General features: G+C 42.4%; 1 protein-coding gene and 1 non-coding gene across 3 annotated transcripts in view; one reads left to right on the top strand and one right to left on the bottom strand.

The window, feature by feature from the left end:
* CIMIP2C (ciliary microtubule inner protein 2C) overlaps window positions 1–5,599 on the top strand; it is a 67,677-nt gene extending 62,078 nt beyond the window's left edge. For both annotated transcript variants that reach the window (XM_077488984.1, XM_077488985.1), the window contains one exon: window positions 4,399–5,599. In XM_077488984.1, the coding sequence (XP_077345110.1) occupies window positions 4,399–4,405 (7 nt within the window). In that variant the 3' untranslated portion in view covers window positions 4,406–5,599. The remainder of the gene's footprint in view (window positions 1–4,398) is intronic.
* TRNAT-CGU (transfer RNA threonine (anticodon CGU)) lies at window positions 230–301 on the bottom strand. Its single transcript has one exon. It is a non-coding gene; the product is annotated as a tRNA-Thr (tRNA).
* Window positions 5,600–20,048: the final 14,449 nt, after the last annotated feature.

Raw genomic sequence — 20,048 nt, 5'->3', positions numbered from 1 at the left:
TTTGTTCTCAAATATATGCTCTTCTAGTTTACAACCCAAATCTGATTATTGAGCTGTTTAATCTCCTGTGGTTTTTACCAGTCTTGTTCATCAACCTTGGCTATGTCTTCCTTTTGAGTTGTCACTTTCATGTTCAGGTATATCGTCCAGGGGTGATAATCTGGTGCTGAGTCCTGAGGGCCACTGTCCCCAGAGAAACAGAATTCAATCATCGAAAAAGGCATGCATCAGGCACAGATGGGGATTGAACCCATGTTCTTTGGTTTACGAGACCAACGCCTTACCACTTGGCCACTGTGCCTTCCCTAAGTGCATGCTGCTTGAATGGTCTTTATTTGTTCAGCTCATGTGTATTGTATTTAGTGAAATGTGTGTATTTGCACATTGTTACTGACAACCTTTGTGCAAATCACAGCTCAGACCCTGCCCATTGCTTTTACCTTGATTTTGTATTTTGATTTAAATTTGTGTTCTGGTATGTTTGCTCTTCCAGTTTACAGCTCAACTGGAATTGTGCTGCTACCTACTCTTTTCTGTCTTTTGTTGCCAATCTGGTTTAACAAGGTTGGCTTTGTCTTTCTCTTGAGTTGCTAATGTATCTCTGATGCTAAGTCCCAAGGGCAACTGTGTCTAGTTAAATACCATTCAGCCATCTAAAAAAAAGGGGGTTATTAAAGGTAAAGTGCACCTTGTGTGGTTTATCTAAATCAAAACACAGGGGCATTTCATAAAGCATAATCCACATCTGATTACGCATATAGTGAGTACTTTAAAAAAAAAATGGTAACTATGTTTTAAGATAAGTATGTAAAAGGGAGGCTATGAAAAAAAATTACATGGACCTTGTTTTCCACTGTACACTGTCTCATCAGAAATAGGAGTGCCCACCTTTTGAACGAGTCACTTGATGACCTGAGGTAACCAGGTTTGGGATCTATGATCACTAAGCCCACGTACACACGGTCGGAGATTTCGCCAACCAAATCCGTCGGATTTAGTCCGACGGATTGTTTCCGAAACTGTTGCATACACACGGTCGGGCCAAGTTGGCAAAAAATCCGATCTTTCAGAACGCGATGACGTAATTTCGTTACGACGGGACTACGTTCAGGCTAGTAGCCAATAGCTTTGATGTAGGAATTTGATCTGAGCAAATGCGTGGCACTTTGTCCGATCGGAATTCTCTACACGTGATTGGAGTATGTCCGATCGGAGCATTTTGTCTGAAAATATTTCCGGCAAGTTGGAAAATTTGGTCTGACGGATATTCCGACGGAAACAGTCCGTTGCAGACCACACACAGTCGGAATATCTGACAAAACGCTTCGAGCGGACACATTCCGTCGGAATCTCCGATCGTGTGTACAAGGGCTAAGAGTTATTATGGGAAAAAGGTGTCTTCACAGAAGCTTTATCACCAATCCTTGTTTCCACGACAACCCAAATTTTTCAAAGTGCAATTATCACAGGGACAGAAAGTGTTAACCTGTCCATATGCTATCCAAAAAAACGTAAAAATATTTTTTTGGGCTGGAGCCACACTTAATAAATGTACCTGTTCCAACAAACATACAAATTCAACTTAAAAAAAATACCTTGTTTGTTACCAGGGGACTGCCTTTACTCAAGGCACATGTAGGTTGCCATTTCTCAATGTTCTTTCCAAAAATGCTAGTTGTCTGACTTTAATGCTGCACAAATGGCTTTGATAGTTTTTGCATCACTGACCCAGAACAAGGTTGCATTTTTTGGCGTAGATGCTGTAATATATAGTTAAACCTTATTACATTTTAACAAGTTCCTGCATTTAACCTTTCAGCTATCCGGATATGGTGCAATAATTCAAACAACTCTACTCTAGTAGTATGATATTACAAGGAATTTACATAGTTTGGTTTAAAGCTGTAGTAAACCGCCAGAAAAATAAAAAACAATGGGCCCCCCTGCAGGTTTAAGTAATAATTTACTAGTATGCACCACATACTAGCACATTAAGACAGACTTACAGTACCTGTACACAGAGCCCTCTTCACCCGGTCTTCCTTCCAGGTTCACGGGCTCTGGCTGTATGAATGGCCGGGGCCATTCATATTATAGGCTTACCTGCAGGTAAAACTTCAAAAGTGGAGTTTAAAGCTAAATTAAAGATGTATTTCAGATAAAATACATAAATACAGCACCACTCAAGTCCAGGGGAGCCCGTAATTTAAGAGGAAATTTCGGGAAGTCATAATCCTCTTTTCTCAGGTGTTCTTGAAGAAGTCCTGGGTGGGCTCAACTGTCTTTGTTTCCAACCCACACATTGATACAAATACTATAATAACTCCATTGCCACATCCGTAAATCTAACTATGAACAGAATAGGGAGAAGGGGGCCACTTGGTCAGACTTGAAAGGCAATTAGGACTACAATATTTCTATTAAAAAATCCATATTTTATTTATAGACAAAAAAGTTTAAAATCAACAAATGTACATAGAACAGTGCCATCTAAAAACACGTGTTTATATATGTAGAAAACACGGCCAACGGGGGCCTAATACTTCAAATACGTAGTTAGTATTGATGATTTCAGATAAGTGAGCCCCTGCGCGTCAAGCAACAAACAGGGTGACCAGCGGCTGCTATAGGACCTGAGGGTGGAACGAGTCTCCAATAGGGAGGCTGTTAAGGCAAATTAAAAACAGGAAAGCTGTGTGCAAGGAAACACAAATCCAATACTGTATCATTAGGGTTGGAGAGGATGCTGCCGACACTGACCCTTTATCTCATGTCACATTTCTATTTCAATCGTTTTTATTGTTTTCTTAGAAAAAAATACAGAAATATATACTGTAACAATAGCGAAGAAATACCAGAACCCCACATGGGGTAAATGCAGTATATCTGAAAGCACTCACATAGATAGTACTAACAAAAAACGTGTGACCAGTGGTGTATTTAGGTTTTGTGCTGCCCTAGGCCTGACTAAACTCGTGACACCCTAATTTAAATATGTCCTACCTCGTCCTGTCAAGGTCCCTTGCTGTTTAAGACCCGCCCTGAAATTTTTGAGTGGGGACACTAGTTCTGAGGGCCTGAGGGGGAGCAATGGATTCCCTAAATTTTCATAGATTTCCTCTCACTTCCTGTTTGGCTATGGGGCAGGAAATGAAGGGAAATCTCTGCAATGGGACAGGGATGGTTAAAAATAAACTGACAGGGGTTATAACCCTCCTTTAATCCAAAATGAAAAGCAAAAAAGTGTTGCCTATAGTTCTACTTTAAGCACAAATTTCTGATAATTTTATGGAGAGGACTAAGAAGCTATAACCATGCCAATGGTGCAGAAGAAAACATAGCACAGTGAGGAAGGTTTGTGGTCCAGGGTGAGAGGACAGTCAAAATTAGAAGTAGCGCCCCCCCCTCCAGTTGCGGAATGCCAACTGTGCTCATACCAGAAGCAGTGCGGCCGCTTTATGGGGGCGTTAGACTAATTTGCCTCTTAGCCTAGTCTGCCTCATAAAACTGGTGCTACACTAATGCCTTGTACACACGTACGGAAATTCCGACGGAAAACGTCTGAGCGGATTATATTGTCGGAAAATCCGATTGTGTGTGGGCAGAAAAAATTTGATAGCAGGATCTAAAATTTTCCAACACAAAAATCCGATTGAACTTTTTTACGATCGTTTGTAGAGAATTCCGACAAAGTGCCACGCATGCTCAGATCAAATTACGAGACGAAAGCTATTGGCTACTAGCCTCTACGTAGTCTCTTTGTATGTAACGAACGTCACCACATTCCGAACGATCGGATTTTCCGTCAACTTTGTCCGACCGTGTGTATGCAACACCAGTTTCGGACAAAATCCGTCAGACAAAATCCGTCGGAAAAAATCCGTCGGATTTTGTGGTCGGACTGTCCACCCGTGTGTACAAGGCATTACAGTGTAGCGCAAGCTGGCGGGGACTCTTTCCGTGCTGCCCCCCTGCAAAGTGCTGCCCTAGGCCTTGTTGGCCTAGGCCAGGATACAGCGTTGCCTGGGACATTTCAAGTCAAAAAGTGGACAGACGTCAGCCACACAGGAGAAATCTTCAGTAACAGACACCTAATAAAACATATGTACAGTTATAAGGCTGTAGGCACATGAAGTGCAATGCTATTTTTCTGGGGGAATGTAAAACAAAAGGGAAATCTTTCTGGGTGCTGCTTAGGCATAATTGACTTTTCTAGATGTTCCCTATAATTTAGTAAATCTTCACTTTAATTCTTCACAAGCTACCAAAACTAAAATATTACTTTTATTTCATTTAACCTTTTTTTTGTAGACGGTATAGGTTATAATGGTTTTATGAATTGATTTGTTTGTATTTTTATTAATTTACATTTTCTCCTTTTTTTTTTTTTTCAACCAGGATCTGAAATGCCCTTACTTTCCTCGGTGAATACAAGGAACCCAAAAAACCCATTATTGCCATCAATGGACTGATATAATGAATAAATATTGAGTCTTATCTGATCAACTTGTGTCCTATGGGAATGAAAATCAAAGACAAATATGCATTTAAGTGTATTTGTCCACTGGGAGAGATGATGGAATACTACTTAAACTGAACATGATTATCTTCAGGGAAAAAATAAAATACATCTTTCTTTATACATACACATGTAGGATACAGTGATACGTGGTGACAATATAAAAGAAAAACAGATGCCAGGACACTGTGTATTGCATAGCTCAAAAATATTATGTAGGTCCTAAAAGAGAAGTATGTATTTTTTTGTGCAGAATGATACTTACCTAGGTGGATGCTGCATCTGTCCCCCGCCGACTTTAATGCTTAGAACTGAGCAATCAAACACCAGGATCACTCAGTTCTCACATCTCCCTGAGCAGAGAGCTGATGTCTGTCAGTCACCACTCTCTGCTCTGCCACCTACTCGCTCACTGAAGTGCTCGGCTGTAGAGGGGGCAGCTGGCCCAGGCTCTCAGCAGCTCGCTGAGAGGCTGAGCCGGTTGCCGGTTCAAGCATGTGGGCGGATCTTGACTTGATTGTCCTGATCTTGCCTGAGCCTGGACTGGCACTGTGACATCAGCCGACAGCAGGCATCAGTCCGCTGTTTGCTGAGAATGGGTCACAGGAGTGCAGAATGAACTGCACTCCTGTGATCCACGGGAGAAGTATAGCCAAACAAGCTTTGGCTGTATTTCTCCTTTAAATCAATCTTTGCCCCAGAGGAGCTTACACTCTAGTGCAGCCATTCTCAACCAGAGTTCAGAGGAAATCTAGGGTTCCACCAGAGATCACCAGGGGTTTCTTAAGCTATGGCTGATTAACCTTCTATGTAATGGGGCCTGCATACCACATGCCAACACCACATGGCAGAGCCAGCTACATAACGCCAATGATATTTTTAGCTGTCTGTAAGTGTTGACCACCACTGTAAGGGAAGTGTTCTTCCCGCTGACTACCAAAGTAAGAGGCATTTTCTCATTGACCCCAATTATCTGAACTAAGCGGGGGTTCCCCAAGACCTGACGATTATTGCAAGGGTTCCTCTGGGGTAAAAAGGTTGAAAAGCTGCTCTAGTGTCTCCAGACCAAAACACAACTAAACACTCAGCCCTACATCTCTAATTTTAACTAGCTCATAAGTAATAAAGTTAGGGGGTATTTTTTTCACTATCCCCAATTAACTGATCTAAGCAGGGGTTCCCAAGACTTGAAAATTATTTCTAAGATTTCTCTGGGGTAAAAAGTGTCTCCAGTACTATGAAACACTATCATAAAAGCCAAGCTCTGGTCAGCATATAGAAATCCCATTTGGGTGTCCCCATCCCAATTGTAAAGGTCAAAAGCTTGTTAGATCTGGAGGGATATAACAGAGATATATACCCTATATCCCCCTCTGCTGACAGCTGGCATTCTTTTGGAGGGAACGGTTGTGCTTCCAAAAGTGTGATATCTCACACTTTATTCACACAGACAGCGTGCAGAAAACATCGGAAATCCATAAACTAAACTTAACTGCTTCTCATATGACAGTTGTTAGATACAATTACAGTATAAAAATATATATATATATATATATATTACAGTATAGGGGTCAGCGAGACAACTAGATACAAACTTCTTAAAACAAAAATACCCATGTCACTGGAAACCAACTTAAATGCTCTATGCCAGATTAACATAAACAATAACAATACAGAACTAAGTAACAAAGTCCAAATGTCTGAGATACTACAAGACCCAGCCAACCGTGGAGCTTCCTGGCTGGTTTCTACAGTTCAAATGTGCAGCGTATATCTCACTACCTGTTAATGCTTCCTTCAGACTTATCAGCCCTTTCATTTATTAACACCTACTGTGTCGCCAAGAGAGTTCACCACCTGACACACTGAGGGGATACATACCTGCCATCCAGGACATCCCTTGTTGCAGTACATATCCCCCCATCCACCTCAACTTGTAGGAGGTATAGACATCAATCGAGTTCAAACAATGGACCCAGCAAAGATTATACACATTTTGATGAAGTTTCCCGGGTCTATGCTCCACCAAAAAACAGAACTTTTGGAGAACCAGGAATCACCAGGCTATCCATGCATTTCCCCCTTATTTCTTTGCAAGCACATCAGAAGAGCATGATCGGCTACAACTTCCTTCCTGACGTCAACCATACATGGATGGGCACCCTATTTGTACACAAGTTGATCAGACCACAACCAGCTTGTTGGGTTTTACTCAAACGATTAGTAGCGCTAGAGGCGATTCAGTTCGCATTGTGCGCTATACAAGTGGCACTGGCTGCAGCCTGCCAACACTACTCATTATGTTCTGTCAGCAAGGAAGTGGGAAGCTCTGCCATTTGACTCCCCACAATAGGGCTGTGGGAGGATTCCCCTCATGGTGCAAGGAAAGAAAATTGTAGAATCTATGGCCTGCTGAAGACTGGCAAAAGACAGCAGGCTGATCGAAAAAAAAAACTAACAAATTCCCCCAACCACGCACGCAAGTCAGGACTCCTCTGCTGTCAGAATACACTGATCAGTGCTGCAGCCAATGGCAGAGAAAGATGTCCAACAGTCCAACCAAATTTCAATCCATCTGTGGCCATCTTAAGAGGAAATATCAGTACGACTCAAAGGCCCATTCAGTGGCGGCTGGTGCTATAAAAAATTCTGGGGGGTGCAAACAAAACCCCTCCAGGTCTGCACTTACCCCACAAACTGAGCCCTCCAGCAGTCACAGCTCCCCTGCTACCCGGGAACCCGACTTCCATATTAACCCGGTCTTCTTTTCGGGTTCCAAATCTTCAGCCTTCTGTCCTGATTGTCCGGGATGAGAAGCCAGAAGCAAATGACGAATATTGATTTGCTGAAATCACAAGTGGGAGGTTCAGGCACAGTGCTCTGTGCCACAATGACAACCTAAAAAAAAAATGGACCTAATAGAAACCTATTAGTCCGGCACCCCGCACAGTGCACAGCCACACACATAGAACGATTGATTTTTAAATAAATTATATTATCACTAGGGATGAGCTTCGTGTTCGAGTCGAACGTACGTTCGACTCGAACATTGGCCGTTCGGCCGTTCGGCGAATTCCGAACGTTTTGGCCGTTCGCGTCAAAATTCGAGTGACGCGCGCGCGGACCACAATGCACTGCGTTGGCGCAGTGCATTGCTGCCCGATGATTGGCCAAGCATGCACTGTGACCCCGCATGCTTGGCCAATCGCAGCGCCGGCAGCGAGGAGAGCCATGATTGGCCACAGGCATCCTGCCTGTGGCCAATCATAGCTCAGGCTGTGTAGTGCACGCCCCACACTATATAAGGCCGCCTTTAAGGCGGCCTCCTGTAGTGTGTTACTTTGCATCTGAAGCAGTGGGTGTTCTGTGTACCTTCAACACAGTACACACCAATCGTTTTTGGCTGATTTCCTATCTTGCTGCTGTGTAGTGGTTGTTGTCTGTGCCCTGACTGCAGTATACACCACTATATTCACCTCACCTATATAGCTAGTGATCTAGCTTTAACCACTTAACAACTGCCCATTGCCGATTAACGGCTTCAGGGCGGTTGTTTAACTCAGAGAGGCCGTTAATTAACGGCCTCCCAGAATTCTGCTCTCGCGTGCCCCGAGGTGTGCGCACTCGAGAGCATCCGTGACCGTTTACCACATGACCACGTTAGCTCATAGCGGCCGTTTACCACGTGATTGCTCCGTCAAATGACGGAGTGATCACTTGGAAACAAACCGGCGTCATGTTATGACGCCTGTTCCTACCTCCCCTTTCTGTACCGATCGGTACAGCGGAGGGGAAAGAGATCGGTGTCAGCAGCGATGTGGGCTGCATCTGCAGTGCCCACATCGCTGCTCACCGAATTTAACCCCTCAATTCCCTGCCAATACTCTGCAATACCAGTGCATACTCTGCAGTACCCTGCCATTACTCTGCAGTACCCCGCCATTACTCTGCAGTGCAGTACCCCGCCATTACTCTGCAGTGCAGTACCCTGCCATTACTCTGCAGTGCAGTACCCTGCCATTACTCTGTAGTACCCCGCCATTACTCTGCAGTGCAGTACCCCGCCATTACTCTGCAGTGCAGTACCCTGCCATTACTCTGCAGTGCAGTACCCCGCCATTACTCTGCAGTACCCCGCCATTACTCTGCAGTGCAGTACCCCGCCATTACTCTGCAGTGCAGTACCCTGCCATTACTCTGCAGTGCAGTACCCTGCCATTACTCTGTAGTACCCCGCCATTACTCTGCAGTGCAGTACCCCGCCATTACTCTGCAGTGCAGTACCCTGCCATTACTCTGCAGTGCAGTACCCCGCCATTACTCTGCAGTACCCCGCCATTACTCTGCAGTGCAGTACCCCGCCATTACTCTGCAGTGCAGTACCCTGCCATTACTCTGCAGTGCAGTACCCCGCCATTACTCTGCAGTGCAGTACCCCGCCATTACTCTGCAGTGCAGTACCCTGCCATTACTCTGCAGTGCAGTACCCTGCTATTACTCTGTAGTACCCCGCCAATACCCCGCCAATACTCTGTAATACCCTGCCATAAATTGCCATACCCAGCCATACTCGGTGATACCCTGAAATACCCAGCCATAGACGCCCCCCACCCCTCACCACCCTCCGGTGCTTCTACCAACTCGCCAGTACGATCAAAGCCAGAATCTTTTTTTTATTTTTTATTTCAGGCTTCCCAGCCTAGAGGTGAGATGTGGGGTCATATTGACCCCCCAGATTTCACTGTAAAGAGGACCTGTCACCCCATATTCCTATTACAAGGGATGTTTACATTTCTTGTAATAGGAATAAAAGTGATCAAAAATATATTTTTGGGAAAAAAAATGTCAAACTAAAATAAATAAAGTAAAATGAACAATAAAAAAATAAAATAAAAATTAAAGCGCCCATGTCCCCATGTGCTCGCATGTGCCACACATGTGAGGTATCGCCGAGAATGTTAGAGCGAGAGCAATAATTCTAGTCCTAGACCTCCTCTGCAACTCAAAACATGTAACCAGTAAAAAAATATTTAAAGCGTCGCCTATGGGGATTTTTTAAGTAGCGACGTTTGGCGCCATTCCACGGGCATGTGCAATTTTGAAGAGTGACATGTTTGATATCTATTTACTCAGCATAACTTCATCTTTCACTTTATGCAAACATTGGGCTAACAAGTGGTTAATAATAGAGCTTGCAGTCAGTAGTGTTAGGAGATAGTGCGTGCTGTCTGCGTGCTCTGTACCCAGTACATACCGCTATAATATAGGGCAGGCCCCTACTTTCAAACATCCAACTTACAAACATCTCCTACTTGCAAACGCAAGGAGACAGCAGCAAGTGAGATGAAAAAAGATGGACGACAAAACAAATTATACAGGGGTGATAACCCTTCCCTATGTTTTCCAAAAAGCTTAAAGATAGTTTTTTTGACTGGAGCTACACTTTAAAAATGTACCGGTTGAAAATGACAAACAGATTCAACTTAACACAACAAACCTACACAGTCCCTGTCTTGTTTGCACCGCCTGTATACTGCTGTTCTGAGTATATAGGGCCTGGGGGCCACACGCATTTCCTTTTTTTAATATGGGTACGGGGTTCCCCTTAATATGCGTACAAGACCCAAATAGGCTGGTAATGGGCAGGGAGGGCTACCCATGCCATGTTTCTCAATGATTTTCAACCATATTGCAGGAACCAGATATAACATTAAAACCGCAAGCAGTTTTAAATGGTGTTATTTCCGTTTAATGTCATTTTGTGCAGGGACTGTTCTAAACACGGGAAACACATGGCACTTCACAGGCATACTACAGACACCCCGCAGGCACCATATTTAAAGGAATATTTCACTTTTTTTTTTTCACTTTAATCGTCATTAAAATCAGTGCTCCCGCCAAAACGGTAGTTTTTAAAACTTTTTTTTGCAGTGACCCATGTCCCCTGAGGCAGGAGGCAGGTCGCCAAACCCTTTTTAGGACACTATCTTGCATATTAGCCGTTAAAATGAGCACTTTCCAATTCGAACGTTCGAGTCCCATAGACTTCAATGGGGTTCTAACGTTCGTACCGAACGCGGGGGTCGTTCGCAAGTTCTGGTGCGAACCGAACCGGGGGGTGTTCGGCTCATCCCTAATTATCACCAACATTTTTTAACTTTAAGATGTTAAAACATGTTAGTCATATTATCAATTATTTAAAACAAAATAGTTCTATGATTAGATTATGCTAGGGGGGTGGCACCTCTGTGCCTTTTACGGACCTGTCGCCACTGGGCCCATTTAATGGTCAGACATCCCCGTTTTAATATATCGTAGTTTTTCTTATCTGTTGTTAAAGTAATACTTTAGTCAGAAAATTAAGTCCTGCTAGATCACTTTATGCTGGCCCCTTTTGCAGGTATAGCAGGGTCTGTAAAACATTAAAATAGGTACCCATACTGTTTAAATGTCCAGTAATAGACTGTTTCACCTTGCTATGCACATGCTCAGCTGTTCTCTATTTTTTTGGTACTGTGCTAAAAATAAGAGCCACTAGAGGCCAAGCTGCTCACAGCCTAAACATTTACTGCTGCTCAGGGGCTAGTCTAGCAAGAAGAAACAGGAACAATGCTGGAGGCAATGTACAGCACATTCATTTTGGTAACATAATTATTAATGTGAATGTATGGTCCTTAAAGAAAATTTTTTATAAAATTGTTATGGGTAAAGTTCCACTTTTGCTTCCAAAGGAGAAAAGCAATGGGTTTGCACCTATAATATTATCATTATTTCCTATAAAATAAAAATTGTAGTAATAAACATCATCTTCAGAATAAAACATAGGAACATTCTTATATGTCCTCAAAAAAGGTATGCAATTAGTTATTGCGCTATAATTCAGTATATCCAAGCATACTAAGGATGCTAAATTTGGCTTGAACATCTTGGCTTGAAAGGGTTAAGTAGTGTTTTCTACATTTGTTCTGAGTTGTAACCCAGGTGAGGGAATTCCAGCTTCATTCATCATCGTAGCTCTATTCAGGCTTAAAATGTGAGAACTGGGACAGTAGATGTCTCGCTCTGCCATTGTTTACACCCGGGATCTTATTGTTGGCAGGCGTTCAGCATCAAACATCTGTCCACTCGTCCCCATAACTAGGATTCATCCACATGTTCTGTAATAACTCTCTGAATTGTAATGTCTAGCCATAAACCATCAGAAAAACTTGCTGCATTCAACTACTGTACACTGACCCATTTCCATTCAATTTCAATATAAAATGCACAGAATTAGGGTGAGAAGGTGCAGCTCAGCGAGCACCAAGTCCATCTTGCTCAGATAAATCAAGCTTACATTTATTTATAGTGTAGATAAAAAGGAATATTACATATATTATATATATATATACTTTGTAATTTGTAATATACTAACATAACAATTCGATTTTTGTTTCAATCTGGAGCAAGCTAAAATTTTATAAAGCTCCAAGAAAAATGATGACCTCTAGATTGGCTTTCAGTCAGTGCCCACAACTGCTTATTAATGCAACAGTCACATTGCAGATCAAGTTGCTGCAAATCAATATGTTAAACATGAAGAAAAAGGCAAGAGATTATGTTCTGTTTCAAAAATGTGAAGGACATACCTTCTTAGCCCTTGTACACACGGTCAGATATTCCGATGGACAATGTCCGATAGGACCGTGTTGTCTGATAAATTGACTGTGTGTGGGCTCCATCGGACTGTTTCCATCGGAGTATCCGACGGACCAAGTTTTCCAGCTGGGCTATAAAATTTTCCGACAACATGATCCGATCGGACAAAGTCCGATCGTGTGTAGAGAATTCCGATCGGACAAAGTGCCACGCATGCTCAGATCAAATTCCTAGACCAAAGCTATTGGCTACTAGCCTGAACGTAGTCCCATCGTAACGAAATTACATCATCACGTTCTGAACGATCGGATTTTCCGACAACTTTGTCCGACCATGTGTATGCAACAGTTTCGGACAAAATCCATCAGACAAAATCCGTTGGACAAAATCCAATGGATTTGGTTGTCAGAATGTCCGACCATGTGTACAAGGGCTTAGACGCTTCAAAACCTTTGGATATCTTCCCAGCCAACCTTTAAGGTTGGAGGCACTGGGGGGACATGCTGTGGTAGCTGTGTAATACAACAAATTGCTTTTTAATAGCTGGGGCAAGATTTGAAGTTTAATCCTCCAGTCATCACTTGTCATACTTAATAAGGCTATCATACATTTTTTCACTTGCTTTCCCCTATGATGCATGTATTTTTCTTTGGAGAACTGGTTCATCTTGTGGGAATCTTCATTGCTTCTTCCTTTTTAGGTTTGACGGGTGCAGCATATATAACAGTACAGATCTTGCCAACATATCTTCCTGATGAAGCTACGATGTAAAACATGCAGGAGAATAGGACACCTCCATCACCCCTTTTATATATTTGAAATTTTGTCTTTTTTGAAATGTCAGAACCTGGGCTTGAACCTGGGACCTCTGCTGTGTCTGCTTTCTGAGCCAACAGACATAATTAACAGCTCCTTGGACAATTCCCTGAATGATCCTGCCATGAATCTTATTTGCCTTGAACTTTGAAGTCTTTGCCCCTCCCATGTACTTCCTGATTTAAGCCATGTCTCTGCACTTCCTGGTTGCCACATTTTTGTGCCTTCTCCAGCCAATATCTCACTTTTGTCTCTCCTGCTGCCGTCCATATCTTCGCTACTATACGTTACCGACGTTTGGCTTGCTCCTTGCTCCTTGACTATGCATCTGCTTAATCCCAACCTGCAACTATTCGTTACCCACCTTTGGCTTGTTCCTTGACTATGCTTTTGCTTGATCCCGGCCAGCTGACCTCCTGGGGGGGGGCGATCCTGAGGACCGCGACCTGGTGTTAACATGCAGCAAAATCCATCTCCACCATCATGGGCCAAAATCCCTTGGTAACATTCTCTGCATCATGATGACTCTGTGTTAAAATTACTCAGGCTACTCTTTCAAAAAAAATATTACTTATTATATGCACACAAATAAAATATGAACAATATAGTTCTTCCGCAAGCTTTGAAAGTGGCTGCAAAGGGAAGCGAAATACAATGACTGTATATAAAAAAATAATATTGTACACATAGATATGAACACAGATACAACTATTTTATGACCCAACTGCATTACGATACCAATAAATAAAGGATATGTATAAGCATGACCCATACTTACTCCCAAATTTCTTTCTAGATCAACTGTGTTCCTGTGAAAAGGAACACTTTTTATTACTCCCTAGGACATCATCACCAGGCTTGTAAAATTGTCACGGGGCAACTGCTGGGAGCTCAGTTCCGATTGACATTGGCAAGCCACCAGAACTACATCTCCCAAGTGAGCCTTCCCTACACACAGTTTGTAGGCAGGCTCTTGGGAGTAAAAAGCAGTAGCAGGTGGAGAGGGACAGAGAAAAATAGGGGTCCAGCAGATCTTGACATATACTTTAAAACCTTATCATTCCCTTTACTTACAATGACTAAAACATGGAAACATTAAAGCATTAGCAGCTATATAACAATCAGGTAAAACTGCAAAATGTAATACTTACAAGAAAGATTTAGTACTCTGTATACCAAACATCTAAAGGCAGGGCTTTTTCAACTGGAACTTTGTTCCACCACCTCTGGCTCAGGGCCTCTGCTCCCTACTCACCACTATCGCTTCTGTGTTTACAAGTGTAAGCTTGGCTCCCAACGGCTCCCATAGATTTGATCTCCTGAGTGACTGCCACTGCAGGATGGGGATAAGGTTGATGTAGGTGCAGATCCCAACACCCCAACTGAATGATCCCCCCACAAGTGAGAGAAGCAGAGCCATCTACATTGTACGGGGAGGTACTAGGGCCGGCTGGGTGCTTCAGCTTAATACACCTACACAAGTAAGACATGTGAAAGATGGCAGAGCTTTTAAGGAAGGAAGGAGAAGATGGACAGTGAGAGGGGGGTTGCATACAGAGGTCAGAGTTGAAGAGGGGGGAAAGTGAAGAGGATAGGGGATGCATAGGTAAACAGCTGTGGAAGAAGGCTGAGCTCTGCACTGTGTGTAGTGCACCCCTGAACTTTGCACTCTGTGTGTAGTGCAACCCTGAACTTTGCACTCTGTATGCAGGCAACCCCTAAACTCTACACTATGTACATAGCCCACCCCCCAACACACCACCTGAACTCTGCACTCTGTGTAACACCCCCATTCCCCCCCCCCCCCGAAACTCTGCACTCCAGGTATTTATTGCCCCTGTCCTGACAAAATACGCAACTCAGCAGAATATAGAACCACGTCACATCTGGTTTTTTAAAACCCACATTAATTGCATATTTTGACGAATTCCCATTTGGACACAACAGTGGCAACCGAATGCAGTCAGCTAAAGGAACATTTGGATGTTTTCACAGCACAGTGGATAACAAGGATGAAGTTGTCTCCGCATTGGAGGCAGCCATTTTGTTAGTGTTGGAGCGGAGTAACAATCTCTGTTCATAATACCATGCACCGGACTTCATTCGGTTGCCGCTCTTGTGTTAAAACAGGTATTTCTCATTGTATGAAATTACTTCATAGAAATCTGCAATTAATCATGTTTTAAATAAACCGGAAGTTTTATGTGACAAAACCTAGAATCTCCATGCCAAATTTGGTAAAGAGTATCGAGCAGTATGGAGATCTATCAAATTTTAAAATAAATTTTAAAAAAACAGAGGTTTTAAGTGTCAGCACGAGCAGTGGGGAAGAACAGGATATCAAGGGCAAATTTCCCTTCCTATGGAAAAAGGAAATTAAATATTTAGGTATAAAGCTGGCAGCCTCATTAAAGAAAATCTATGAGATAAACTATATCCCCCTACTGGACGAAGTAAGAGAAGACACAAAAAAAAAATAAAAAAAAAATAATGACGAAACCATTGTCCTGGTTTGGCCGGATAAATGCCCTTAAGATGATCATACAACCAAAAATATTATATAAGTTACAGATGTTACCGATATATATTCCTCCAGTCTACTTTAATATTATTAAACGTCTAATAACCAAGCTCATCTGGAAAAATAAGAAGCCTAGAATAGCCTTAAAGGTATTACAACTGGGAAAAGAGAGGGGAGGTCTAAAAGTACCGGATTTTAAGAAATATTACGAATCTATAGTATTAACACGAGTGGTGGAGTGGAAAAAATTAGATAATGAAAAAAGATGGGTGGCAATAGAACACAGCGCTGCAGAGACACGATTAGGAAAGGAAATTTGGATACCCCCAAAACACAGATCACTCGGACCAACAACACTTGCACTCACAAAAAACGTTTTTAGAATATGGGACGGAATTCACAAGCATAATAAGTGGAAATACAACTCTCCACTAATGGCATTAAAAGAAAATAATTTATTTCCACCGGGGAAGAGCACTATGGGAGGACACTGGATTAGAAGAGAAGATATTCAATTGAGACACATAATAAATGCGGGTAAAATAAACACGTTAGAAACACTACAGGAGTACATGGATATAGACGGATGGAGGTACCTCCAGCTCAGACATTTTGTCTCATCATTGCCACAACCATAGAGAAGTGGAACAGATCTTAACGTCTTAGAGCGGATATGTGAGGGGAAAATAATAAGAGTAAATATCTCACAGATATATAAGATGCTGGGAGAAGTGGACGAGACGGAGGTACCTATATATATAAAAAAATGGGAAGAAGAAATAGGGCCACGAGGGGAGAAACAGAATATAGAAAAAATCTTACACTTAACACACGGGACATCGAAAAATCTTAATACAATAGAAATGAATTATAAAAGCCTTGCTAGATGGTATAGGACACCAGACAAGATGAGGAGATACCAGGAAGAGCAACTCGGGATGTGCTGGAGAGGGTGTGGACAGCAAGGGAGTGCGGCACATATCTGGTGGGAATGCCCAAAAATTAGAAATTACTGGAGAGAAACATTAACTTTAATAAAAATAATAACAGGAACTCAGGTACTAGAAAACCCATGGACATGTCTTTTCCATGGTACAGACACCCCAACTCAAAAGTACAAAGAAGGCCTCATAGGAAACCTAATAAACGTAACAAAGAGCTTGATACCAAAAAACTGGAGACAGGAGGAAGCCCCAAAATTGAGGGAATGGATAGGAAAAGTAGAGGACATGTATAGAATGGAGGGATGGGAAGAGGATGAGGAGAGCGGGGAAAAGAAATTTCGAAAGAAATGGAAGCAATGGAAACTGTTTAAATCAACGAAGAAATATGAAGAGGTAGTAGGGCTATAGGGGGGGGGGGGGGGTAGTAGGATGCATATGTATATGTATACTATGTTTTATACTTTTTGTATGGAAAAAAAATTAAAAATAAATAAATAAATAAACCGGAAGTGATGTGATTCAATATTCTGCTGAGTTGCCTATTTTGTCAGAACACCCCTTCCACTGTTAGTGAAATCTGACCACACTCACTATTTGATGTGGTTTGGAGGGTTTGTGTGGGGTCGGGAAGGTTTTTTTTGAGAGGTCGTGGTTGAGTTCTTGCACCTATTTTCTGAGAAAAAAGCCCTGTCTAGAGGAAACGCAAAACCATCAAAAGTGACGCTGTCCACAATTTGTATAGATCTCAGAAGGAATTAGTGCAAAGATTCCCACTCATATAGAACAATAAGTAGGCCTGCACTGTCAGTGGAAATATCAAAAAACACCGGAAAAAATAATTCCCTTAGTGACGAAATGCATCAAGCAGAACAATGCTTTTTTTAATATATATATTTTCATCTGTTACATGTTCTTATCTTATATAAAGAGCTTGTTATTGCGATAACCTCTGCTCGATCCTATGTGTCCCATGTTTTTGGGCAAAACCTGTCTAATTGTTTTAAGAAACCGGTAATACCGAGCACCAAGTCAACTGGAAAGCCAGGAGATTGCGTCAAACTGGCGACAAGTTTGTGAGGTATTGGAATGCTACTTATACATTAAAAGCACACTTGGGAGATTTTAGATGGCCTTTTTGGGGATCTTATAGCACTGGGGATTGGCCTTATTTACATTTTATACCTGTGAATGATGCGCATTGCCTGTAGTGGAAGGGCTACATATGGAACAAGAATTGAGTTCAATTATATTAATTTATAACAAGGGCCTGCTTTCTTGGTGGAAGAATCTATATCTTTGGGAATCTTTGGACTAGTGCTTTCTGAGATCTATGCAAACTGTGATCTGTGTTCTTTGAGAGGGTTTTGAGTTTTATCTTAGATGTTTGATGTGCACAGAGCACTACATTTTTGATGCAAATACAGTTAGGGGAAAAAAGTATTTGATCCTCTGCTGATTTTGTACATTTGCCCACTGACAAAGAAATGATCAGTCTATAATTTGAGCCCTTATCAATCAGCAAGATTTCTGGCTAACGGGTGTCTTCTATAGAGATAACAAGCTGAGATTAGGAGCACTCTATTAAAGGGAGTGCTCCTAATCTCAGCTTGTTACCTGTATAAAAGACACTTGTCCACAGAAGCAATCAATCAGATCCGAATCTCTCCACCATGGCCAAGGCTAAAGAGCTGTCCAAGGATGTCAGGGACAAGATTGTAGACCTACACAAGGCTGGAATGGGCTACAAGACCATCGGCAAACAGCTTGGTGAGAAGGTGACAACAGTTGGTGCGGTTATTCGCAAATGGAAGAAACACAAATGAACTGTCAATCTCCCTCGGTCTGGGGCTCCATGCATGATCTCACCTCGTGGAGTTTTAATGATTTATGAGAATGGTAAGGAATCAGTCCAGAACTACACAGGAGAATCTTGTCAATGATCTCAAGGCAGCTGGGATCATAGTTGCCAAGAAAACATTTGGTAACACACTTCTCTGTGAAGGACTGAAATCCTGCATCACCCGCAAAGTTCCTCTGCTTAAGAAAGCACATGTACAAGCCCGTCTGAAGTTTGCTAATTAACATCTGAATGATTCAGAGGAGAACTGGGTGAAAGTGTTGTGGTCAGATGAGACCAAAATCAAGCTCTTTAGCATCAACTCAACTCCCAATGTTTGGAGGAGGAGGAATTCTGCCTATGACCCCAAGAACACCATCTCCACTGTCAAACATGGACGTGGAAACATCATGCTTTGGGGGTGTTTTTCTGCTAAGAAGACAGGACAACTTCACCTCATCAAAGGGATGATGGACAGGGTCATATACCCTCAAATCTTGGATGAGACCTCTTTCCCTCAGCCAGAGCATTGAAAATGGGTCGTGGATGGATATTCAAGCATGACAATGACCCAAAACATACGGCCAAGGCAACAAAGGAGTGGCTCAAGAAGAAGCACATAAAGGTCCTGGAGTGGCCTAGCGAGTCTTCAGACCTTAATCCCATAGAAAATATGTGGAGGGAGCTGAAGGTTGGAGTTACCAAACATCACCCTCAAAACCTTATTGACTTGGAGAGGATCTGCAAAGAGGAGTGGGACACAATCCCTCCCGAGATGTGGGCAAACCTGGTGGCCCACTGCAAGAAAAATCTGACGTCTGTGATTGTCAACAAAGGTTTTGTCACCAAGTACTAAGTCATGTTTTGCAAAGGGGTCAAATACTTATTTCACTCATTAAAATGCAAATAAATGTATAACTTTTTTGAAATGCATTTTTCTGGATTTTTTTTTTGTTTTGTTGTTGTTATTCTGTTTCTTACTGTTAAAATAAACCTACCATTAAAATTATAGACTGATCATTTCTTTGTCAGTGGGCAAACGTACAAAATCAGCATATATTTTTTTTCCCCCTCACTGTACAGGCCAAATTTATGATTTGAGGACAATATATAACAAATGAAAAGGAAATTAACAACCTCTGCTCATGGTGAGGGTTTTGAAAGTTTATTTAGAAGAGTTACAAAGTAAAAGTAAAAATTAATAAGATTGATGTTCACGGAGATCCGCAAACAAGGCATGTGCCAAGTTAGGTTCTTAATCCCTTGACCAAAACAGGAGGCGTTTAAGCTCCTATCCTAGACAACTTCCATGTAGGACCTCCTAAATATAAACATTTAACACCACTTAAATAAGTTGTAAAGGCAGAAGGTTTTTTTTTATCTTAATGCATTCTATAAGATAAAAAGCCTACTGTGTGTAGCAGCCTCCCCAGCACCCCCTAATACTTACCTTAACCCCATCTCTGTCCAGCGATGTCCACAAATCTCACGCCCATCTCGGACTCTCCTCCTGATTGGGCAAGACACAGCAGCGGCACCATTGGCTCCCACAACTGTCAATCAATGTCAGTTAGCCAATCAGGGGAGAGAGGGGGCAGTGCTGAACAGCAGCTCCATGTCTGAATGGACACATGGAGCTGCAGCTTGGCTCAGGTTCCCCCATAGCAAGCTGCTTGCTGTGGAGGCACTCGACAAGAGGGTTAGGCCACAGGAGCAGCAAAGAGGGATCCGAGAAGAGGAGGACCCAGGCTGCTCTGTGCAAATCCCATGCAC

The sequence above is a fragment of the Lithobates pipiens genome, unplaced genomic scaffold (genome assembly GCF_037356315.1).
Source record: "Lithobates pipiens isolate NorthernLeopardFrog02 unplaced genomic scaffold, aLitPip1_a1.2 Scaffold_18, whole genome shotgun sequence".
Lineage (NCBI taxonomy): Eukaryota > Metazoa > Chordata > Amphibia > Anura > Ranidae > Lithobates > Lithobates pipiens.
The sequence above is the reverse complement of the archived record's forward strand: the minus strand, read 5'-3'. Positions and strand labels throughout refer to the sequence as shown.